At 35.2% G+C, this 26510-nt stretch overlaps 1 protein-coding gene across 2 annotated transcripts; it reads left to right on the forward strand.

The window, feature by feature from the left end:
- Positions 1-1018: 1018 nt before the first annotated feature.
- Positions 1019-25410, forward strand: LOC128205819 (tumor protein D54-like). 2 transcript variants are annotated; one of them, XM_052907810.1, is made up of 7 exons: positions 1019-1172; positions 7292-7410; positions 9435-9583; positions 10043-10102; positions 14979-15068; positions 15796-15856; positions 22894-25410. In XM_052907810.1, the coding sequence occupies exons 1-7, from the start codon at positions 1121-1123 to the stop codon at positions 23011-23013; spliced, it is 651 nt and encodes a 216-aa protein (XP_052763770.1). In that variant the 5' UTR covers positions 1019-1120; the 3' UTR covers positions 23014-25410. The 2 variants fall into 2 exon arrangements, with proteins under 2 accessions (XP_052763770.1, XP_052763771.1); XM_052907811.1 differs by lacking the exon at positions 1019-1172 and adding an exon at positions 6214-6811.
- Positions 25411-26510: the final 1100 nt, after the last annotated feature.

A 26510-nucleotide genomic window follows, 5' to 3' on the forward strand; every position in this document is an offset into this window, starting at 1 on the left:
GAAATTCGAATCTGCAACAATCATATGGAGCCGAATACAACATCCAAGATTATAACGCAGTAGTAATAACCCCACTGCATGTTATATTTACTTAAACTGAAATTTGTAAAAGCAAGCCTTAAATCAATTGAGTTTCGTTAGGTTTATAATCTTGTTCTGTATTAAAATAGTCATTAAAAAAGTTACATGTATCTTATGACGATTTTACATTGTTACTGGGACCAATAACTGGGACCTACTCCTAGATTATTGCGAGCAGATTGCCCGCATTACAAACTTGAAGGCGGAGATTCTTAAAGCTGCACTCTAACAGATATACCATTTTTACAACTTTTAAATTGTTTGTCTTCAAAAGAGCAATTTTCTGCGTAAAGATCTGCAAACCAATGATAAAAGATTGCTGACCAAAAAAACAGATTGCAGATTTTCATACTTCCGTTCGAAAATTAATGTTTGGTTTCCATGGGTTTTCGAAGAAGAATGCACGTTCTAAGACAAGAAATAAAAAAAATGTCAAAACGTTCAATCTGTGGAAGTGAAGCTTTAAACACGAACGAGTGCATTTAGAAAACAAATAAGAAAGCAAACAAACTAATAACAAGATTGAGCTTTAAAAAAGTTAGCTCATCCCCCCCCCCCAAGTTGGGGTATTTAAAGACATTGATATCCAGTATATGTGCAATTAAAAGGACCATCTGTACGTAAAACATGCTATTTGATTGGACGTCAGTTATTCGGGGATAATGAAGTACATGTCACCGGCTACGGCTGACAACCGACATAGGAAATATCGTTATCATATGCGACTAACGGGAAGTAACCGTTTCCCCAAGTTGTAGTACTAGAAACTAGTTACCGGGATCCGGCGGTCGGTATAATTTTACTCTCTAAAAGAGTTAAATTCAAATTATCAAATAAAAATGAAATTGTCAGTGAATAATTATAATTAAGAACATTATTAAACAAATATTAGTTATTCATGATTTCAAACAAAATATTTGGAAAAACTGAAGTAATCTACGTTCAAAATAAATTTGTTTAGAGATTATACATGACATCACTTGCCAGGTTGTTGTGATTTTTCTACGATTTTGATTGCAATTATTCACCAACGTTTGACATGTCAACCCCAACTAAAGCCGAGGAAACGTTCGATTCAGCTCAAGGAAACGGTAAGATTTAATTGTGTTAAATATTTAGAAAATGTTCAGAAATGACACACTTTCTACCGGCATTTTTCGTATGACTAGTAATGAGAGTCAGCTGTCAAATATGGATTTTTTTCTTACCCACATAGGGCTACTCATTTTGGCCATAGGTGATAGTCCGGCGTTTTGTTCACAGACTACAGTTTCCCAATATTAACCATTGACCAATATAGGTTCTCTTTGCCTTTTACTTCTGAATCTAGTTAACCGTCACCGTGGCCTAGTGGTTAAGCTTTCGCCTACGGAGCGGGAGGTCTTGGGTTCGATACCTGGCCAAGTCATACCAAAAGACATTAAAAGTTGGTACAAGTAGCTCCCTTGTCTGGCGCTCAGCATTTAAAGGGTAGTCCTTGGAAAGTGCATGGTGTACTAACTCAGTACTGGTTTAACCCAGGAAAGTTTTACCCCGTGTATCAGTGCTTTACACTGAGCTCGTAAAAGAACCAAGGGGTCTCTTCAAAAAAGAGTTGGGGTATAGCACCCAGACATCCTTGTATTCCATCAGGACTTCCTTGTATCCCACCACTATCTCTTCAGCGTGCTGTCCCTTCAGCAAAAAACAAAGGACCCTGTTGGAAATAAGTGCTTGCACTTTCACGGGTTATCCTTGACCACAAGGTCTAAAGAAATACATACATATATACATACAAACTTGGTGGGAACATTTTGCCTTGTGTGATGCTTAAACCCATGGCAGCCAGTACACAAGCATGACACTCTTACCACTTGAGCTTACCAGATGGACGGCTGGTTCTTGCTTTTCCCATCATTAACCCATTACTCAGTGATTTTATTATGCAATACAACAGTGTTTGATAAAAAAATGAATGATTTAAAGAAGTGTTAATAAAATACTTCTAGACGTTGCAAAAAAGGGTTAAAAAGGGGAAATGCAACCCATGCCAAATTGCTAAATGGTGATGATGAAAACCCCCTGGTATGATACACAAATCCCCTGGAATTCTGAACAAAATCACCTGGGGAGCCTTCTAAAAATATGGCATGTATGATAAAATCCTGAGGTCCACTCTTATGTATTATTAAATAAAAATGCATGGGAAATACTAAAGAAATTACAACGTTGATCACTGACTGACTCAATGCTAATGAGGTAGATAAGTGGGCGAAGCAAAGCGCTTTGCAAGCAGTACCTAAGCAGTTGTTGGATTACACTGGACAAATTTAATAACTAGAGAAATACTGACAGAATCATTTTCAGATGCATTTCCTGCCTTTTTTCTATAGTTTGCACGGGCTCCACTATGGCGGTTTTCATCACATTTAGAGAGCAGTATGCGATATTAACTGTCATGATTTATAGGAATAGATATTTATACTCAATCAGATTGATATTTCAGTGATTTTAGGTCTTTTGACAGGGAAAAGAAACTACCGTAAATGACTGGGTATTAGACGCGTTTTTATCCCTCAGATTCCGATGCAAAAAAATGCCTGCATATAATACCCAGTAACAATTTTTTGAACTTTTTTTCTGAGGTCGATTTCAAGCCGAGAGTTTGTTTAGATTTATGTAAAAATGTATGTTACTTGTGTCATATTGATCGATTATATACGGGTTAAAACGGCAGTTGAAGATCGGTATACGGTATATCGTAAGACGTTTATAATTTTAACAAAAATATTTTTCGATTTAATATTTTTCGATTCAAGTTATTCAATATTATTTTTAATAATAAATTGAATTGAACAATAATTAAACTTGCATATAAGAATGCAAAGTTGGGCACTGTCAAAATATTTTTTGTCAGTTGTATGATAAGGTGTGAAAAACTCGCGAACTTTATTCTTTTCTGTAGGTGTTGACATTTTGAGAATAAACCTGCACAATATAAGGTTTACAGTATGCATAACTTAACTTCATTCTCGACAGGTTAATGTTTACGATATACTGTCAAAATGAAATCTAACATATTTTCATAAAAGGCACCTTTCAGTGCTATCCAGTAACAAATGGTCACAGTCAGTTCTTTTAAGTGCCTTTCCTAACATAAAACGAATTAAAATGAAACATATTTTGCATTATTATCATTGTATGGTTTTAAAGATAACCATCGCCATTTTACCAAAAAAAATATTTTTCGTCACTGTCAACAAACATGGTGGCCGAAATTGACAGACATTTTTTACATATTTTCTATGCGTCTTTTAACCAAAATACAGATTAAAAGGTTTTTTCTCCGACTTTTCACAGATTTTTTTCCCTGCGTCTAATACCCCCTATAGTCTTATAACCAGTCATTTACGGTAATATTTTAATAATTTCCTCATTTGTGGAAGAAAAGCTTGTTCTTTTAACTATTAAATTTCCCATTTTTTATGTAAAGCAATTATTGTTCTCAAAATGGCATATTTCTTGATGCAAATTTTCCCAAAATGTCTAGGGTCTTTTTCCCAAAATGGGCAAAAAAAGGCCTGCAATTTCACATGAAAAAAATTAAGTTCCTGTTTCTAAAATTACTGTAATGCCAGTATTTTCAAAGGAAAAATTATCAATGTTGTTCAGTGAAAAATCGCAGGTACTTTCCCTCATGCTTTGTAAATGCACTTTTTTGTGTATGACCAAAGTTTGGCAAATCATAAGGAATGCTAAATAATATAAAACACTAAGATACCAAAAGCTGGAATCCTTAAGCAAATGTTGAAATTTGTTCAAATAACGTCTTTAAACCACAATTTTCATTGGCGCTAACAATTCAATTAATAACAGCTTTGTTTCTGCGTGATTGGTTGATTCAACCAAAATACTCTTTAAACCTTTAACTGTATTTTATCTGCAATTATGATATCATAGAGTAAAATAATGATAAAATAAGTGTTTTCAGATGCATGACCGTGAACTAATTATTTGTCCAAAAACAAGAGCGAGAACTGTGTCGATACAAATTGTCCTATTACATCCACCATTTCAGTATATTACATCCACCATTTCAGTACAAGTTAGCTTTCCAGTGAAATATTTTATAAAAGTAACAGTGTGAGTGTGACTATTTTGTTTAAAAATATTTAAACCAAAAACTTCTTAGTGTAAAAATATAAATCATTAGTATAGATAGCAACGTAGAATTTTATGTATTCAGAAAGTCATGTGATATGCAAATTTCGCAATGACATTGTGCTTGTTAAATTTATTATAATTTCAGTTTTGCTGCATTGTGAAATTGAGATAAATGCATTTTTTTTTTATCATTTTGGGGGTAAAAAAATGTAAAAAAGGTGAAGAGAAGTCTAACTTATACATACAAAATAAAAAAATAGGTTAACAGCACTAAAACGTAATGGGAATTTAAACAGTTTTTTAAAATACTTTCATTAGGGCACACTATTGTAGTTTATGATTTTTTGTAACTGATTGCTCTTTTGGAGGTACCGGTAATACTTTCATCTTTTAGGCATACTGTTTTTTTTACTAAATAAGGTGATTTACACAGAATTCCTTTGGTTTTTATTGATGACAGCTTCCTCTTTTAATGCTCTTTTTTTTAACATAAGATTTGTCATAGCCCTGTTCTTGTTATCGGCGGCATCATCATTGTGCAATAACTTGAAATTTGGCCATAACTCTTAAGCTGTTCAAGATGCTCAAATTAAACTTTGTTAAAAGTTGCCAGTTATTTAGAGACTCTTGTACAGGTTGTAAGGCCCATGATTCTGGGTGTTGGGAAACGGTTCAAGATTGACTGTCAATAAATAATTCCACTCAAGTAACCAATTATCGCTAGTACAATCAGTTTTTGACATGTTTGAAGTTATTTAGTGTTGTTGTTGCTTTCGGCCATATTGGCCAAACTTCAGAATGTATAAATGAACTCAAAAGGAGAAAATTGGCAGAAATTTCTGCGGGGGAGACACTGGCACTACATTTAATAATGGTTATTGAGCATAGGCTGTCAGGACATTATTCCTCCAAGTTACACAAAGCAATACCGGTATATTGATTGTAATTGGGTTTTAGAATTTGGAGTAAAGGAAAATACACTTTTGTATATCAAGGGCAATAACTCTGGTTATAATAACTGTTGAGATCCGGCTTTAATAATTGGTTTTGTTATGCCCTTTTTCAACACACATGCGTTTGCATTCGCTCGGCAGCACTCATGTCAATATTTCACAATAGCAGAGCTATGAAGCACAAATAACTATTTATGAAATCATTGTGTCAGTGTTTTCATGGTGTTTGTCTTATTATGTATTATCAATGTCTATCTACATATTAATCTTGATTTTTGATGAATGCCCTAGAATTTACCAATTTGTTTGCATTTTCTCATTAAATTTCACCTGATGAAAATGCTAGGACTTTTACCTGGAAGTAAAGTGCTTGATGCTTCTTGTGCATTCAGATTTTACTGTAACTTTTTATACGCCCATCTTACGATGGCCGTATTATGGGAACACCCATGGCGGGCGGGCGGCGGGCGGGCGGCTCCACAATGTTGTCCGCTCTCTAACTTGAACATTTCTCATCCAATTTCCACCAAACTTCATGAAAGTGTTTGTTGGTGAAATATCTAGGTCAAGTTCGATAACCAGCCAAATCGCTTTAGGCACTCCAGAGTTATGGCCCCCTGAATTTGTCAAAATTGGCCATTTTAGCTTTGTCCGCTCTATAACTTGATCATTTCTCATCCAATTTCCACCAAGTCATGAAAGTGTTTGTTGGTGAAATATCTCGGTCAAGTTCAATAACCAGCCAAATCGCTTTAGGCACTCCAGAGTTATGGCCCCCTGAATTTTTTATGAATGGTTTTAAATTATTGAAGTGAAAAATAATGTTTGTATGGGTCCAATAGTTGGTAATTTGGTACAACATTGAGTGTCCTCCCTTTATGATAGGTGATAGAAAGTTTCATTAACCACAATCACCTGAGGCAAGATGTAATTACTGTACAACTCATCACCCATACTGCACACTTCGGCTGTTATCTATATATCATACAATCATTCTGCATTGTGTGTACGATTCATACATGTGTACACTTTCACATTATCACAATTCATTGAAATGCTGTCACTGATAAAAAACTGATTGAAATTTAATCGTGTGATAAAAACGGAGTTGTACATGTGTGTTCATGTGTTGGATAATGAGATAGTGACTAAGTGTATTTACAAAATGGACATAATCGAAATTAAATTGATTTAAAGAGAAATGATGTAATGGAAAAACATATTGGAAAGATCTGGATTGTACATGTTCCCCGTTACATGTTTATGATATTATTTGATTTGAACATACTGTTTTAATTTATTATCTATACAAAATTTTATTATAGATCTGACAAGTAAGATACATTTTAGAAAAAAATACATAATCATACTGGTAAACATTGAACAGTTTTGGTGGTTGAATTGAAAAATATCCAAGAATATTTACTTCACTTCTAAAATGAATTCCAACACAGAATCTGACATTGAAGAAGATCTGAACTACAAACCAAAGATCAGTTCTCCTGGAAATTATCGTAGATTTCTTGAGTTTTCCCGCACTTCATCGCTTTCCGATGATGAAGGCGGTCACAGTTCAGGAAATGAGGGATTTATCGAAGATGAATTGACTGTGGAACCAGCGTTACCTGAAGAAGGTCATTCTCAAACACCATCTTCTTTTTTGTTCTTGTTTTGTTGTTACCATTTTGATGCCATAATAAGTTCACATCTAAAGTCTTGGGCCCTTGTCATGAAAGATATAGACCTCTGTATCTTCCATGAGTTTTTATTCTTCTACCTATCGTCACTTGGTTGACAGAGTGTAAATATCAGCCTTCTTATCTTCAATTTTGGCAAGCAATGAATGAATTATAATCGCTGAAGAAAAAGCAACACAGAAATAAACACCCCTGTTTGTTGATACTTAGGGGACAGCCCTGCCACCAGTAACACCATGATGATAAATGTATCAAGGTACTATCAACCAGAGCCATATTTATATACTTTCATTTTGTGTGTGAGTCCTGAGCTTTCCCATTATCAGGAGATGGATGGAACAGCCAAAGGTTATATGTCCAAACAGTTCATGATCATGTAATGATACATGTAAGTTCTTTAATGACATATACTTACAGACCTGTATCCAGACTTGAGCTCCCCCGTACATGAGGGTGTTGAGGGGACTGCCCATCCAGAGCAGATTCCTCCACCAACTGAGGAGCAACTGCAAGAATGGAATGCAGAACTTGAAAAGGTAAGTTTTGTGTTAAGTAAGGCTGGAAAAAATGTTTTATATAGTTTCACATGCAATTTTTAGCTGGAGTATGACAATTATAATACTCTTCCTGGCTTTGTTGTCACACTCAGGTTAATGTATTGCATGTAAGCACATTTCAGTCATACTTCAGCAAGTACTTCATGTATTGCATTGAACTTTAGACACATGTTCACATCCATCCAACCTACTTTATAAATCAAGTTAGATCCAAAATTTTGGCCATGCTGGAAATTCTTACAAGTACCCGTATGGAGCTCCTTATTTATTTTCATCACACAATTACCTCCTTTGTTGAATACTGTCGTCTGTAGCATCATGAAAACCTTGTTTTGTGGCAATATTTAAAATCCAAATTAATTATTTTTTGCTTCAAATGACACCATAAAAAAGTTTTCACGCTGCTTTAAAAAAATAATGCTGCACTCTCCACACAGTGTGTGTATACCACGTGATAAATTACGTCATATATGCTACGGCGGAAGGCAACATTTTGCTTAAAATAAAAACTTAAATGAAAAATAACTTTTCTTTTACAACACCATTTTAAATGAAACAAAAGGCAGTTTCTTTATGTTTTTTTAAAGAGCCCCACATTTGTTTTATTACTGAAATTTGATAAGGTCATTAGTTTTATCAAATACTTCGACAAACCTGTTCCGAAAATAATGTTTTGGCAGTGCTCCCTCAGACGGCCGTATTGTGAAAAGGTTTGTCGAAGTGTTTTAAGAAATTAAATTAAACTCTCATTCAAACTCTGGTAAAAGACCAAAGTTGAGGCTCCATAAGAGGACAGAGAGAAGTTATCTTTGTTTAAAGTTGTTTTTTTCAAATAAAAATATTGCCTCCCGACGTAGCATTTATGACACAATTTATCACTTGGTATACACACACTGTCCTCAGAACTATTTAAAGAATGATTTGACTATTTACATTTTCAGAATCACTGCGCACATATCCACATGACAACCAGAAATTATCACTTATCTATACGCAAATTATTTTCACTAGGCACAAAAGAGTTCCAGCAAAAAATAGATTTTAACTTTATTTTGTTTTTCTGAGATGGGAGAAAAAGCATCTACCATAGCCGCTCATGTAAGATAAGTTCATCCCAACCCTCGCGCATGGTGTTCGGCGGAAACTCAGCAAACCTCGTTTCGACAGAACACCATACGCTTGGGTTAGGATGAACCTATCTTGCACTCTCGGCCATGAAAGATACTTATAATCTTACATATAATGCAAAGTATGACCCTTAATTATTCGACTCTGGTGATGGTTTTGCATGTCAGTATAGAAATTGGCTGTTTGGATGACCAAGTCTGAATCCTAATACTAGTGCTTGCCGTCAACAGATTTCAACAAGCCTAACTATATGAAATACAGAATTTGAGCGATTCCAGAAAGAAGTTTGAAATTAGAGTGTTAGCTGGCTTGTGCTTATTTTGAACGCTGGCATGTATGCACACATAAGTCCATTTTTCAGAAACTTCATGACATATATTCCATTAAAACTTTAAACAGGGTTTTCAACTGTCCAGTCTGTTGTATTTACTCGAGAGCTATAATTCTCACTGCTTTATACAACGATTCCCAACCATCCAACTTGCTTAACTGGTCAGAAAATTATCTTAATTTACTGCAAATTATGGCCCTTTATAATTTGACTTGCGGTTAAAGGTGGTGGAATGGCCCAGCATGCTGTCTCTGTGACAGCTCTTGTTTAAGACGAAATGGGGTATGAGGAAGATATGTGGTACATTCAAATTCACACAGTGCAGGTTCACTGAAAATAACTTGCCTAGGTTAAGTTTTGATCCAATAATTAAAGTTGTGATTGTTGTAGTTTTGGACTGTGGCTGCGATGAGAATCTACATTGTATCATTTAATGTCCATTATGTTGTCACACAAGCCCATCTTCTTGACAGATCCATTTGATGTCAAAGTGTACACATTAACACTTTTTTTTGATACTTACTCTTTTTTGTCTGTTTCCTAGGTGGAAGGGGAGATTGCCACTCTGCGGCAGGTTTTGGGCGCAAAAGTGCGTTACGCCTCAGAACTGAAGCGTAAACTGGGTATCACACCCCTACAGGAGATGAAACATGATTTCCAGCTGGGCATAAAGAGCATTAAAGACTCATCCACGTAAGTAATGGTGGTATGTAGCCCACTGAGGTTATCACAATGTGTAACATTTCTTACTTTCTTATAAATTTTGATCTTTCCACTTCAAATATATAAATGACACAGCACTCATTTTTTTATAAAGTTTTTCCAGCATACAACATATTTCTGGCCTCTCATTCTGTTTATCTATCAGCTCTGATTTCTTGTTTTTCCTTATTTTTAAAGCAAAAATATTGGTAGTTTCAAAAATTAGAATGCAGGGTTACCCTCATGGTTTTATTTCTGCTGCATTAGGGGAAGTGTAGAGCAGCTTTATAAGAAACTGATGCTGCTCTTGTTGAAATCTGACCAGTTGGAACTCAAATTTATGATTTATAAGACATCTGGCAACATGTATGTTATTTCATGTGTAAATTGTTTTTGAGCTAGAGGCCCATCCTTGTATTAGCACTAAGAGCACATGTTTGCTCTTAACAGATACCAGAGAACGAATGAAGCTTTTCATGATATCAATGACAAAATCCACCAGACAACAGCGTAAGTCCCGCATGGGAGCACTCTATACCTTGTATATCTTGTTAGTAATGTGCCTGTCTGACAATAGCGTAAGTCCCGCATGGGAGCACTCTATACCTTGTATATCTTGTAAGTAATGTGCCTGTCTGACAATAGCGAAAGTCCCGCACTCTATCAGTCTTCCCGAAATGCACTGGTCCGATGGACAATTAAATCAGAAAAGCATTAAAACCAGTTGATATTCATTTTTTATTCTTTTTGTATACTTTTTAATGAAACCGGCTGAAACTTCCAATGTTCCTGTTCAGTGGACAGGCAGAATTTTTACAATTTCGGGAAGACTGCTCTATACTTGAACATCTTGTTAGTTAGGTGCCTGTCAAGAGTTATTGCCCATTTCTAGGTTGTTGGTTGTGTCCATTTCCATCAGACAGCTTCATCAACAAATAATTTATCCACTGTTGTTTTTAATGACCCTAGAATGGCCAAAATCTTACAAAATTTACACTGTCTGCTTTCTTCTCTTTATTACTGCCCAAGCCTTTCCAAAATTAAATTCTATTTGCATTTTGCAAATCTCTGAAAGGCACATTACATTTACATTGTTAGGTAGTAGACCTTTGTAGAGATAGCTGTAAACATTGCTGTTTGATTGTGTAAGAACCATTCTTCTAGTATGTTGTTTGATGTAATGTACCTAGTCACTGTTCTTGTGTCATTAACATTCTGCTATCTAAAACGTTTAATAATAATTTTTATATTGGTTTGCACTAACACAAAAATTGGTATGATATGCATGACAGATTTTTGGTAAAAAAAATTGATTAGTTGCAAAAAGGATTATTTCAAATACATGCATACCCAAACTTGTACATTTAATTTAAATGAGGGTAATGTGGTGTGGTGGTTTAGGTGTCCCTCTCTCAACTAAGAGGGCATGGGCTTTGAACCCTACCAGGGAAATTTGCACATGATTTCTAAAAGTGGACACAAGTAATGGTTTGCACCATAAAAGCAGATTTAAGCACGATTCATGCAGCTGTTTGCTTGAGCAAATTATGCAACTATACATTAAAATAGTTACCAGTAGTATTTCTGTATGTTCCTGTTGTTTTTTATATGAAATATATTTTTTCCTTTAATTACTAGCAGCAATATACCGGTTCATACAGGAAAAAACATCTATAGCCTATTGCACTTTCACCAGGATTTATTGTAACATTTTTTCTGTATGATTTCTGTGGGGGTATGGATTTTCTGCAAGGACAAATGTATTACGTTGTGTCAATGAATAGCGCAAATTGGCTATTTGTTCACCATATGTCACCAACTGTTGATAAGCTACCTAGATATGTTACAACCCTTACTCAGGTTATGACTGAACTCGTGTCCTTTCAGGTATCCAACCCACAAATATGTGAGTTTTGGATGGTCGGTGAACCCCTTATTATTTTATGATAATTTGAAAGGTTTTGTATGATATTAAAAATAATATTTATAATAAAACTGTATTTTTGGCTTAGATAGCAAAATAGGTTATTTTAAGTCCAATTTCAGTTGGAATAAAGGGCTCATACTAAAACTATAATTAACTTTATGTATAACATACTTTTAGTCCTTTAATTTACATTTTCACAATTTTTTAGAACTAATTCATTTGTGGGTCATATTTTTTAAGTGATTATAACTAATGCATTCCCCTCATGTCATGAAATAAAAGCAGAAGTTGTTTAATATTGAAGTCTGAAATCAATCAGTATGTGAAAATAGTGGTAGCATGTCTTGTTAACATCATCAATGTGAGTTTGAATTGATTGAAATTCACTTCAACAGCTGAACTTCAAAGACAACTGCGTTTGCTCCAAGCATTCTGCTGCAATAACCTTTAAATCATGAACACACAAAAAAAGTCATGGTTTTCAAAAACATGGGTTGCCTTTACAGAACGAGAAGTGGTATCATGAGGGCAATTTATTATCTGTTTAACCAATGTTTTTATACGTCGTAGTAAGGTTTTCTTCATCACTATCTTTGAACTACATATCAGAAGTTACCAGTGTGAGGGACATGAGGGCATTAAACAGTATTCTATCGTCCAAATGCAAATGTGCTCAATTATCTTAGACATTCTTTTTTAAGCTTTTTGACTCAAAATTGTTACCAATTCTGTTATATGGATGTGAATTGTGGGGTTTTATATCTAGACAAAACATCGAACATGTTCAACTTTATAAAAAAGTTATATGTGTTCAAATGAAGTCAGCAAATGCATTTTCACTTGGTGATTGTGAACGTCATCCGCTAGTATTTAATTCATATGTGAAATGCACCAAATACTTGTTGAAATACTTAAATATGCAGAACTAAAGATACATGACAAAATGTTACACCTACCTGTTGGTCACTAATGATACTTTATTGGTAAATTGAGCCAGCGAGTTAGATTACTAAACAAGATTTGGCTGTATCACAAACAAACCATTTCATTAACATTTTTATACAATGTCTCAGATACAAGTCTGTACAATCATGAAGAGAAGCCATCCACGAAACTGGAACTCTTATTATGTCTTACTATGAGCATGAGCCGTACCTTGATTTTTGACTATACAGAAATACAGACATTGTTAGGCACAATTTAGATCCAGTTACCATGAACTTGATTAGAAAGGGATCAGTATAATAGTATCCTCTGAAACAAAAGTCTTTAATTTAAATCAAGTTGAAACAAATTATCGTTTGATACTGATATGTCCAGTGATTAATGATATAAAGTCTGCATTAATTCTATATAAGATTGTTAAAAATCCAACAATTATAAAATTTTATATTTTGATGTTAAGCCGGGATGAGTCCTATGTTAAACATTTAGAATATTATAAGTATTTACTCTGCATTGGACCATGGAAAAGAATTATTATGTCTCCCCCTCTCTGGGGGAGACATATTGTTTTTGCCCTGTCCGTCAGTCCGGTAGTCCGGTAGTCCGTCAGTCCGTCAGTCCGTCCATACGTCACACTTCGTTTCCGATCGATAACTGGAAAACCGCATGACCTAGGATCACCAAACTTGGTAGGGAGGTTGGTCATGAGGTGTAGAAGATCCCTATTGTTTTTGGGGTCACTAGGTCAAAGGTCAAGGTCGTGGCGACCCCCAATGTAAAAAACATTTCCGCTCAATATCTTGACAATGGTTTGACCTAGGTTCACCAAACTTGGTAGGGAGGTTGGTCATGAGGTGTAGAAGATCCCTATTGTTTTTGGGGTCACTAGGTCAAAGGTCAAGGTCGCGGCGACCCCCAATGTAAAAAACATTTCCGCTCAATATCTTGACAATGGTTTGACCTAGGTTCACCAAACTTGGTAGGGAGGTTGGTCATGAGGTGTAGAAGATCCCTATTGTTTTTGGGGTCACTAGGTCAAAGGTCAAGGTCGCGGCGACCCCCAATGTAAAAAACATTTCCGCTCAATATCTTGAGAATGGTTTGACCTAGGTTCACCAAACTTGGTAGGGAGGTTGGTCATGAGGTGTAGAAGATCCCTATTGTTTTTGGGGTCACTAGGTCAAAGGTCAAGGTCGCGGCGACCCCCAATGTAAAAAACATTTCCGCTCAATATCTTGAGAATGGTTTGACCTAGGTTCACCAAACTTGGTAGGGAGGTTGGTCGTGAGGTGTAGAGGATCCCTATTGTTTTTGGGGTCACTAGGTCAAAGGTCAAGGTCGCGGCGACCCCCAATGTAAAAAACATTTCCGCTCAATATCTTGAGAATGGTTTGACCTAGGTTCACCAAACTTGGTAGGGAGGTTGGTCGTGAGGTGTAGAGGATCCCTATTGTTTTTGGGGTCACTAGGTCAAAGGTCAAGGTCGCGGCGACCCCCAATGTAAAAAACATTTCCGCTCAATATCTTGAGAATGGTTTGACCTAGGTTCACCAAACTTGGTAGGGAGGTTGGTCGTGAGGTGTAGAGGATCCCTATTGTTTTTGGGGTCACTAGGTCAAAGGTCAAGGTCGCGGCGACCCCCAATATAAAAAACATTTCTGCTCAAAATCTTGAGAACGGTTTGACCTAGGTTCACCAAACTTGGTAGGGAGGTTGGTCATGAGGTGTAGAAGATCCCTATTGTTTTTGGGGTCACTAGGTCAAAGGTCAAGGTCGCGGCGACCCCCAATGTAAAAAACATTTCCGCTCAATATCTTGAGAATGGTTTGACCTAGGTTCACCAAACTTGGTAGGGAGGTTGATCATGAGGTTTAGAAAACTCCTATATTTTGGGGGGTCACAAGGTCAAAGGTCAACGTCGCTGTGACCTCTAATGTAAAAAAATATTTCCGTGCAATATCAGGAGAATGCTTTGATCTAGGTTCACCAAACTTTGAAGTGAGGTTGGTCATGATGTCTAGTTGATTTTGCAATCAGTTGGTCAAAGGTCAAGGTCACTGACCTTGAGGTGAAGAACCGGTTTCTGCTCAATAACTCAAGAACGTTTACACCCAGGAACTTCATACTTGGTATGCCAGTTAGTCATGACTAGTTGATGGCCCCTATTGATTTTGGGATCCATCATTGATTATTCCTCACCTACGACCACACAATGGGGGAGACATGCGCTTTTTCAAAAAAGCAATCTCTAGTTATTATTGTAAATAATGCAAAAGCTGTTGAAAACGTGAAAAATTGGATATACATATGTATTTTAGGTATGGTCACTTATATTATTGTGTCAAGGGTCATAGGCATATATCGCAATAAACCATTTTTTGTAACTCCTTTGTTTGAATAAGTTGGACAAAGTAAATAAAAGCATTTTTAAAAAGTAATAGTAATAAAATTGTGTTTAAAATCTAATATTCTTATAGAATATTCTATATCATATTCATATATTTATATTGACAGATACCAGAAGACGTCAGAGGTTGCGAAAAATGCTGTAGAAAAGACGTCTACAGTTGTTGCCGGCATTGGTAGAAAATTGGGAGACCTTCGGTAAGGATTTGAAGACAGATTAAGTTTTAGTTTAAGATTAGCTTTATAATACCTATTTTAGTTAGCTTAATGGTGAGTCAGTACCGTAGAAGAAAAAAATACTGGTGACTTGGACACCAGGGGCTAATTTCTTAAAAAAAGTATTTATATGGTATTATCATTGAGCTTGCAATATCATGAATTGTAGTTTATATTTAGTAAGTGTTACAGATCAAATTGAATGTTTTATTTGCAAAATCAATTTAACATTAACTGACTAATGCAGCTATTAGTTTTGAAAAAAAAACTACTCTAAAATATTCCATTATTTGCATTAATATTAAAGACGGTCCTAATGGATTTAAACTCTTGAAACTAATTTCTGAAACCTGTTATTTAAATAAATATGATAACATTTACTTCCCTGGTCAAACCAAAGTTGCCTACCTTTGACACTTGAGCCATCACTCGACTGGATCAAGTCCGGGCCCTCCTGGGTGCGTGCATGCAAGGAAATGCTAGCACCAAAATCCCCAAATTTTGTTACTATATCTTTGATAAGTGAAAATGGGAACATAGAGCTGTAATGAAATGTTTAGCTGATATGACAGGCTTAAGATTGAAGTGAAAGAATTCTTTGACCTGTGCTTTTGTAATTCAAGTTGCCTGATGTCATATTGTAGGAATGTTTAACTCCATGGTTTGTCAGTGACATTTGGTCTTAAAGAAAACTGTTCCTTATTTTCAGAAATTCCCAAACATTCAAATCAGTAGAAGGAAAAATGGAATCTGCTTATGCCTCGGTCAAGGTTAGTGTTCTACATGTGTGATGTATGTTGTCATGGTAACCAGACTAAGAAACCATTTAGGACTACCTGTTGCCAATTGTATAAAACTGATTTACTGTTTTATTGTATATATTACTAAATTATGACGACACAGCATTTCAATCTCTTTCATATGTAAATTAATTAATAAGAACATGATATTTAATAATTTGATCAAGTTTTTAACAATTGGCTTCTGTATATGTATGCTTGGATTTGTTATCTCTCAGAATGACTTGTAATTATTTTCATTTGCTGGTTGCAGATTAAATCATGACCCAAGATGTCTGTTTCCTATTTCCTATCCAAATAAGTGTTTTTCTACCAATAATTTGTGCTCAGTTTTTCAAAGCAATATATTGCTGCCATAAAAATTACATGCTTGTGTAAAATGCTGAACTGTTTCTTTTTTGCTCCTTACTTCCTGTCCCACAAAGTATCATTCAATCACTTCCTGTCCCACAATGCATCATTCAATCACTTCCTGTCCCACAATGCATCATTCAATCCAATCAGATTTGTTTTCAACAATGGTAAACTGCCAGATTTCTTGTGTGTCTGAAAATGCTTGTTTTAAAAAATGCCAAAGATATGAAATCGAAAACAATATCACGAAAATATTTTTGTGTTATTTTTTGTTTTCCTTATTGTTTTGCTTATTTTACATCAAACAATGTATGGCAATGGGGATGGGGAATGCATACGGGTGTTAAATGTTTTGTGTTTAGGAGAACTTATATTTTATATCTTTTTGTTTTATTGTGATGTATTCCGACTGACTCTCTGTATTTGTGTGTGTGTTCTTTTGAAAGACCTGAATTTATTGCATTATTGCATGTTCTGTTTTAATATTCTACAATATAGACACATTATTGTTGTTTGTCATGACAGAGGTTTGTTGCAAATTATGATAATTTGTCAAAGTGATATATATCATGTTAAAGATATATAAAAAAACTCACCTGATAATTAAAACAAACTTGGCCAGTGATTGAAGGATAATGCCAAACGAGCATTTAGTATTACATTACCCTTCAAATTTCAAAAAAAATTTGAATGACGGGGAATATGTGATCATAGGTAGTCTGTAATGAGGAACCATAACTCTAGCAGCAGTACTGTTTGTGTTGTTGTCCTTTGTAAAATGTTCATACCTATTTTTTGTGCAGAGCATTATTTTAGAAATTCAGTTCAAACTTAAAACACAGATAGACCTCATTGAGGATGAGTGCTATGCACAGAAAACTATAACTCTGGCTGCCTTTTTTATTGGAAAGCCTCGTGAGAAGAATGCAGAGTTAGAGGCAGACATACATCAGTCACATGGCTATTTCTACGACTTCAAGAATGATGAAACTGTGTGAGAGCTAGAACATAACCAGCAATACATCTCACCTGGATGGAACTGGGTTGGGAATGGAAGTAGTGGATGTCCTACGGCATTGATCTGCTGTATTTCAATAGAAGAGTAATGCAACATGTTGGTCAAGTGAAATGGGATAAAACCATGGAGGGGTTGTCTTCAAGTCAACTCTTGTGGATGCTATTAATACCAGCCATATGGACAGACAGTTCATGTGAGAAACTGCCTTATTTTAGAAATTCAGTTCAAACTTAAAACACAGATAGACCTCATTGAGGATGAGTGCTATGCACAGAAAACTATAACTCTGGCTGCCTTTTTTATTGGAAAGCCTCGTGAGAAGAATGCAGAGTTAGAGGCAGACATACATCAGTCACATGGCTATTTCTACGACTTCAAGAATGATGAAACTGTGTGAGAGCTAGAACATAACCAGCAATACATCTCACCTGGATGGAACTGGGTTGGGAATGGAAGTAGTGGATGTCCTACGGCATTGATCTGCTGTATTTCAATAGAAGAGTAATGCAACATGTTGGTCAAGTGAAATGGGATAAAACCATGGAGGGGTTGTCTTCAAGTCAACTCTTGTGGATGCTATTAATACCAGCCATATGGACAGACAGTTCATGTGAGAAACTGCCTTAAAAGCTGGATTAGAAAATGTCCGACTAGTTTTAGAAACTGCGGCTGGTGCCTTGTTTGCCATTGAAAACTCTTTATTTTAGAGAAGACAAGACAATGGAGAAGTTCCCAGTTGAACACAAGTGAATCTTTGCTGACTTCGGTGGAGGGACCATTGATATGTGCGTGGGTGGCATAGCACTCTGTGAACCCTACACAGCTACATGGTCCTGGGGGCTCCAGAGTCAGCAGTTCTTTGTGCGATTGTTCAGAGTTCCAGCTCTTGCTCAATTCAAAATTATTTTTACATTCTTTCCAAGAATTTTTGAAAGCAAGTGAAGCAAGAAGTGCTCATTTTCGTACAGACAATATAACTGATCACTGGATTATGACTTTGTGACATTGGTTGAAAATAACAAAGAAACCGTAGATAAAATGATATCAGTCTCAATGTATAGAGATCGTAGGCAGTACAAGAAGGCATGCCGCTGTCTTACCCTTAATATAGCTAAGGGTTTTAGCCAGGTTTAGCATGATGCTGCAAAAAAGTGACAGGGTGCTAAGGCCAGATATAATAGGTTTGTATGTACATGTATATATAATCATATAATAAGCTTTGAAACAAAACAAAGAAAATGTTTGATTATCTAAAGCATTTAATTCTAATAAGGCAGAAGGGTGCACATGCTGGTCTCACTAAGTTAGTGCAGCTTGCTTCGATAACTCTAACCCCTACAGCACTGTTGTAAAAGTTTATTTTGTTAGAACTGAAAACCTGAAGGATATCCTGTCTGCTTGTACTCAAGACAATATATAAACACCTTATTGCTAGTTGCCGGTTACTCGGTGTCTCCTTAAGTGTGAGAGAGGTCAGATCAACAGATGGTGTTGTGGCGGTCTCCCAGGCCTTACCCCAGGTACTGCCAGCTTGAGGAGGACCAGTGTGAGATGGTGGGTAATACATTATTGTGGCGGTCTCACAAGCCTGACCCCCAGTACTGCCTGCTCGAGGAGGACCAGTGTGAGTTGGTGGGTAATACATCATTGTGGCCGTCTCACAAGCCTGACCCCCAGTACTGCCAGCTTGAGGAGGACCAGTGTGAGATGGTGTGTAATACATCATTGTAGCGGTCTCCCTGGCCTGACCCCAGGTACTGCCAGCTTGAGGAGGACCAGTGTGAGATGGTGGGTAATACATCATTGTGGCCGTCTCACAAGCCTGACCCCCAGTACTGCCAGCTTGAGGAGGACCAGTGTGAGATGGTGGGTAATACATCATTGTAGCGATCTCACAAGCCTGACCCCCAGTACTGCCTGCTTGAGGAGGACCAGTGTGAGATGGTGGGTAATACATCATTGTGGCAGTCTCACAAGCCTGACCCCCAGTACTACCTGCTCGAGGAGGACCAGTGTGAGATGGTGGGTAATACATCATTGTGGCGGTCTCACAAGCCTGACCCCCAGTACTGCCAGCTTGAGGAGGACCAGTGTGAGATGGTGGGTAATACATCATTGTGGCAGTCTACCAGGCCTGACCCCAGATACTGCCCGCTTGAGGAGGAACAGTGTGCGAAGGTTGGTAACTTCTTCTGAGGGCTGGCATGATAGCGATTGAGTTCATCATGAATCATGAATGTGTTGATAGAGATGACTGGTGAAGAATATGAGGCAAGAATTGATCTTCCTGTGTGACGATTAGCATAAATGAATATTGGATTAATTGTGTTAGTGTTTTAAATTATTCTGAAATGATAGAACTTTATATACATGTATAATAGCCTTAGGTTTTTGAATCATCTGAATTCATCATTATTTGTTGTTTATCTGCGGTAATGTGAATGGGATGGTTTCTTTGTAGATTTTATTATTTTTCAAAGTTAGATTTTATACAAAGATTTTGCATAAAAATGTGTTATGTTTGTCTGGTGTTTTTGTACATGTGTTGTTATTAAATTTAATGTAAATGCTTGAATACATGCTTGTAAGTATACCATGAATGCATGTCCTTTGATTTCTTAAAGCTCCAAGTGAGTTATTGCGATCTATTGTAGTTTGCATTCATCATGACAATTTTTGACTTCATTTTCTAGGCCAATTTTGCTCAAAAACAGCAATGGTCCATTTTCCAGTTTAGTTTTATGATTTCTGTACATTGCACACTAGGTGCCAGCCACTGAGCTAAAACTGAAAATATAAGTCAAATAATTTTTTAGGGGTTACTAGAGTAAAATGGTATGTACTTGGGCCTCATTTTTTTTCCAACATATAATAGTATAGCCTTAAACTCATCATTAGAGTTTTTTGAAGCACAAAATGCAGCCCAGCTAGGCAAAGATTAGAAATACTGGTAGCAGTCTCTGTTTGATTGAACTTGAATCAGTGTAAAGTGCAATAATGTTGACATCTCCTGTCACAGGCTTCACTGATATATTTATTTATACCAATGAAGAGAGGCATACAGTAGTCCCACTGTCCGGCAATCCGTCTGTCAGTCTGCCTGTAAAACCATTAATCAATTCAATTTTAATCAAACTACGGACATGTTCAGCAGCATGGGAAGGTACATGTATGTCGCGCAAATCATTGGAGGGTCAAGGTTACACATAGATGTGAACATGCTATCACTCCGACAAGGCAAAATCAGGGGCATTTGTTCTGTTCCTGTGACAACCTTTATAAGATAAAGATTAATATCGAAATATGCATGCACTTTTTGTTAATATTATACAAGCTCTTAAATTTTTACCAAAGTAAGAAATATTGGAAATACTAATGAATGAAGATATAAAAAATGAAATAGTAGAGTGTAACCTTGCCTGTTTGTTTGTGTAGTCATCCAAATCTATAGAAGGGCTGAAAGATCGCTTGGTAAGATAGTTGTTGTCAAGGGCTGAGATGATATTTGAAATATAGTCGTAAATTAGAGGTTGTGGGTTTTATTCCATCAAAAGAACCATTCTTTTAGCCTCTCAGAATGGACATAGCCACAGTAATATAAGGGAACTGTTCTAACAGTTTCACATTCTCCTGTGCTGTGTAACAAAAAGACGAGAGTATGCTAAACAACAATCATTAGAGTATTCTAAAGGTGCCTATTAATATGGACTAGTCAAGGACACTAGGTTCCAATACCTAAGAAACAAATCAATGGTGATTCATAAAATGTCATAACCTTCACAAGCAAGCTACAGCTAATACATAAAAATGTAAGTTGTAGAAAATTTGGACAGAAAACAGTTTTGATGTGATTTGATATCTAACAGGAGTTCGAAAGTAAAGGATTTATTCTGAAATCAGCATTGAGAGCTTTTAAATTTAGACTAATGTACAGTTGTAAAGACTTTTTTCCTCAGACATTTGCATCAAACACAGCAGGAAGTACCTTGAAATGAATATAAATGATTTTGGAAACAATTTTATAAGGGGTCTAAAGCCCCTTCAGCCTGCTTTAAGTTTGAATCTTCCATACTCAAAGCCCAGGCTGTTTTACAGGATTGGCAGCTGTACCATGGTTGTACTATGTTGTCCCGTCTTCGTGGTTTACATGACATCCATATAAACCATTGGCAATGATTCTAAATTATTTTATCATTTTGTATGTTCATCTCAGCCCAGGAAACGTTAGATGTTGTCATTTCACAGTGAACATATGAAGTGGTTTTACGACAGAAGTAAACAAAAGTTGATGGGTATTGCAGAAAACCAATCGCCGAATCATGAGTGTGTTTCACCTGTAATATATATAGCCCGGAATTGACTTAACTGGGTTTTCCCATGCCGGTACAAATAAAAGGTGAATATCGAGCTATTGAAATTCATGTAACAGTCCAATGACTCTATTGTCTCCGAAGTAACGTGTGTATATAACAATGGTTTAATTTTGTTTGTACCGGAGGATTAGGCTGGAAAACCAGAATAACTATAATTCCGGGCTTAAACTATTATTTCTGTACTCATTCACTTTATAAGCAATGCTACAAAATCAAGCGCAGGATGACTGCATAAGGATTATGTAAAACCATTGTAAGAATTATTCAGTAGCTCTGACAATCAACTGAAGGACAAGCAAAATAGAAAAATATTTGTCACACACTTTTTGATACTGGGTATTTGCTTGAATATGTGCTTTCTGTTTGTAGTCATATTTGTGTTTAATTTGGTGGGGGGGGGGGGGGTTCAAATCAATCTTGTATGGCTAAAAACGATGTCCGAATCGTGCATCAAGTTTTTGTTTACATATGACATTTTAACCACTTGGTTTGTACGCAGTGTATATATTGTGATTGTATTTATTGTTTTATTCTGCCTCACTTATAAATCGATGTGTTTATATGGCTGTGTGAATCTGTGAATCTGCTCGTGAATAGTTTGGTCCTATCTTAGTAACAAAAATGTTTGTGACAATTACATTAAAATACTGGTTATTCAGTTATTTAAACTGTTTTATTTCATTCATTTACAATTTTAACATCACCAAATCAAAAGTGTTTTTTTTATTATAACAATTAGGGCTGCGAATTCAACCATTTCTATTTTTAATTCTAAACGAACATAATTTCAACTTACAATATCAATTCTATTTCACTGGTTCAATTAACAGTTAATTTATTCTCAATTTTTAAAACACAATTTTAACTTATATTTTTAAGAAACTAACATTTAAGAAGTAAAAATCGTGATTTAAAAATCATGATATTTCTTGAAAAATTGAACAGTGCAATAATTCAGTTTATTTGTGAGGTTTGAACAAAGATTATCTGTGCACATAAAAAAAAACATTGTTTAAAACACAGCAACGCACATAAATGTTTAGGCTACATAAGTATTTGTATTTGGAAGATTATATTAAAATGGCATGGATAGTTTATATGAAAGCATGTGCTAAGACATGCTAGGAGCATATTTCAATTCTCTTTTGTTTTGTTATTTGTTCTTAATTTTTATTCAGTAAAAAATATGATTGCTACAATATATAAGATTAGAAATGCAATGTTACATTATCTATTAACAAGAGTTTGTTCACATGTTCCAGGCAAAAGTGTCCGGAAGTAAATCGGAAGGAAGTTTTGAAGAGGCCCTGCAAAGGGAAAAGGAAGCGGGAGCAAATGGGGCCCCAGACGGGGCACAGGAGGTCATTCCAGAGGAGAAGTAGAAGTCTGTGCTATTTATAGTTTACATTACAAAATATTCTTAACATAGAACATACGGACATGACAAGACAAGGTTAAAGCCATTTTATTTATAGCCCGAGATGCCGGATCTTAGTTAAAGTAACACCAGTCTTTGAATTATCATGTATAAACTATCATTTAGAGCACATGTCTGTGCCATTTTATTTCATGACACTTGTATTATAATTGTTATTGCATAATTTGGTCAATATTTTGTTATCCAACATTTTGAAGGTTTAACTAAGGTATATGTATACGTTACTACATTATAAATCATGTATCCTGTTTTGTGTAATAACTTAAATATTTATGAAACAATCTCGGCAAATTTCAATGCAAATGCATCGGAACTGATGCTAGATTTCTTGCTAAAACACTTGATGATATCTTTTTGAAAAGTACAAACTATGAAAAGCGAAAACATTATTGTGTCGTTAAATCCTACTGTCTTGGGACCAAATATTTTTAAGTGAAATTGAATTGCTTTTTTTCATTGCAATTCTCAAGTTAGTTTAACATTGCTTATTGACTATTACAAATCTTATTCAATACCTCTATTTCTATTTGAAGTAATTTATTTTGTTAATGATAATAACTCTGCGTTCAATATATTGAAGTTGTGAATGATCTTCATTAATTTAAATCCATTCTTTTATAAATAAGTCCTATCAACTAAAATGTTTATGAGGTATGAACAGTTGTGTTGTTTATGTTAATGAATTTGTTGTTTTACATGCTTGTTGCTATAGCAATGATCAAACACTAATTCTGTAAACTTTATTGTGCTAAACAAGTTTTTTTCATTTATTGTATGTTTATATGCTTTGGACATTGTTTAATGTTTTACGCAATAAACTTACCCAATCTTAGAATATGGTAGACATCTGTGGTGAATCAAATTTATTCAATGAACTTAGTTAAAAAGGAAAAAAGGTGTTGTGCTCTTTGAGAATATCGACCAAGAAACTTTCGTGTCATGATATATTCATCTATATATAGATGATTTTCGCTTCTTATTAATGAACAAATAATGTATCTTTAGAAATTAGAATTATGTATGAGAGTTAAATTGCATGTATGAACAATTTTGTAAGTTTGTTTTTAAGTAAGATGATTTGTCACTTGTAAATTGCGCGTATTGTTCAAAATAGCGGGTGATTTAAATATATAAATATTTAAAAAATATTTTAGTTTATGTGATGGTAATATTTACACTTACAGTTGTCTGCATGACATATATTGTTAAAATAAACTTGATGCTCTTTTTCTTATCATGAACTTATTTAGTATATGTAATATTCTGACATGTAAAAAAATATTTCGAAGTATGAACAAATTGTTTTATGGCGTTTGGTGCTGGGTTTTTGAAGGATTGTTCATTTGTTTGCCATTAAACCAGGGCTTCCATTAAGAATTTGAAACTAAAAGCATGAACTTCCTTGATATCAGTCATTCCAAAATTACATTTTTCCCAGTTTTTTTTTGTTATCTATTATGTTAAAATTAAATAGTTTTTGACTCCACAAATGTATATTAAATTAATTTATTTTACTCCAAAGCTGATAAAATATGTGACCATAAAAGTAACATAGACACCAGGTTTGATATTTGAACTTCCAAGCCTTTTCCTTCGAAAGTTTTCTCCAAAATGACATGTATGGAAGTTTTTGTACTTTGAAGGACTCAATTTGGGAAGTTTTAGCCCATTTTCAGGGAGTAATATATTTCCAAACTTCCTTTAATGGAAGCCCTGTTAAATAGTTATGTATTTTCTACCTGTTTAAAAGGCTTCGTTTTTAAAATTCTCTAGAACGTCAAAGATTTACTTGGTCCAAAAAAGTATTAATTTCATACCAAATACCTGTAATGGTTCTACTTAAATATATAACGATTCATACTAGAGATATATATCTAACATGTAACACAGTTCAGTGGTTTAAAATTCCATTTCAAAATAGTTTTGCTTCCTTTTCTGCCATGCTTTGATATTACAATTCCATTTTCTTATCAATGTTGTTACTGTAGCACTTTTTAAAAGAATTAATTGAGTCATTAGAAATAACAGTTCATATATCTCCATGTGTTGCAAAGGTTTTTTTAACACATGGTTTTTAAAGATTTTATTCTGTACATGTTAGTAACCATTGCACCTATAATGGTTGATATTTGGACCTCACGAATATCATCTAATAGTTGGAAGTTAAATATCGCTTTTACAATTATCTGTATCATAAAACGTGTACGAGTCAACTTTTTAAAATTGACATTAAATAATTACTCTAGTTAATATATTCACATTAAAAATTGGATTGCTTAGTTCGGTATTGAAATGTCTCTGTGCAATATTATGCTGCATAAATAAATGTGTAACATTCCTAGTGTGTGTCTTTGTTCCTTTGCTTGGTTAAACACGGACACATTGGGCTGATTGCTCAGATATTTGTTAAAGTTAACGACGTTGTTTATGTTATCATTGTTAGCTTTCAAGTCTTTACCGTAAATGATGTGATATGCAGTATTTCTAACCAGATTTACGACAACTCTTTTATCTGTACTATTTTCTTTAAATCTGTGTGCACATCATGAAATTTTTCACTTTTATGTTAACAATGATGTCTTTAATCATGTTGTTAACTTTAACAAAGTTCTGAACAAATGGCCCAAATTGAGGTATACGATGCTGGGTCGTTATCAAAATATCCAGTGTGACGTCCCCCTTCAGTTATCCTTTAAGAGTCCATCAATAGAGCTGAGAGAACTGGCAAGAAAAATGTTTTTCTGTAAGCAGCGGTTGTTTTACAATTAAACCATTAACATCCAGTGGTTAAGTTACTTGGAATTCATCGAAGTTTAAGCAGGTATGAATGTTTTTGCTGTATCTTATATATAGCTAGAGAAAAATATATTTTAAATATATTTTTAAACGTTAAACAGATAGTCAGCCATTTTTGTTGTTCTTGTAGGTCAATGGAGATGCCTTGTAAACTGAACTGACGTAATATATTTAATGATTTACGCATCAATGAATTTGGGGGAAATTCCATACAGTACTTAGCTCGTGGTCTTATTACGTCACAATGGGATATCACACCTGCGATTGGGAGTATAAACACCTTCTCAATTAAGCAGACGATATTTTCAAGGGAAAATCAATACACAAAAGGTTAAACTTTAATTTTATAAACATCCGGGATATTGTTTACAAAAAGAAAGATGCAAAATTGAAATATTGAAATGACCCTATTGAAATATGCGGGCCATGCGTTTACATACAGTAATGGATACGGTCGGCCAAATGCGTATACATCTGGTAATGAGCTATGTCGGCCTATCTCGTATACATGCGCTAAAGGGTTAAGTGATGTCTTTTAAGCAATCACTGAGGGACGTACAGAAAAACGGGCTTAGGAAGACAGATCCTAATAGCTCACTTTGAGCACTTCCTACTCCGGTGAACTAAATAATGGTTTCTGCCCAA

This window comes from Mya arenaria, chromosome 10 (genome assembly GCF_026914265.1).
Source record: "Mya arenaria isolate MELC-2E11 chromosome 10, ASM2691426v1".
Lineage (NCBI taxonomy): Eukaryota > Metazoa > Mollusca > Bivalvia > Myida > Myidae > Mya > Mya arenaria.

Bases quoted from the DNA above. Each gene is read 5' to 3' on its own strand.
- LOC128205819 (XM_052907811.1), top strand. From the start codon at position 6,616: ATGAATTCCAACACAGAATCTGACATTGAAGAAGATCTGAACTACAAA. The intron at 6,812-7,291 runs GTCATTCTCAAA...ATATACTTACAG, and splicing joins ACCAGCGTTACCTGAAGAAG to ACCTGTATCCAGACTTGAGC. The intron at 15,857-22,893 runs GTTAGTGTTCTA...CACATGTTCCAG, and splicing joins CTGCTTATGCCTCGGTCAAG to GCAAAAGTGTCCGGAAGTAA.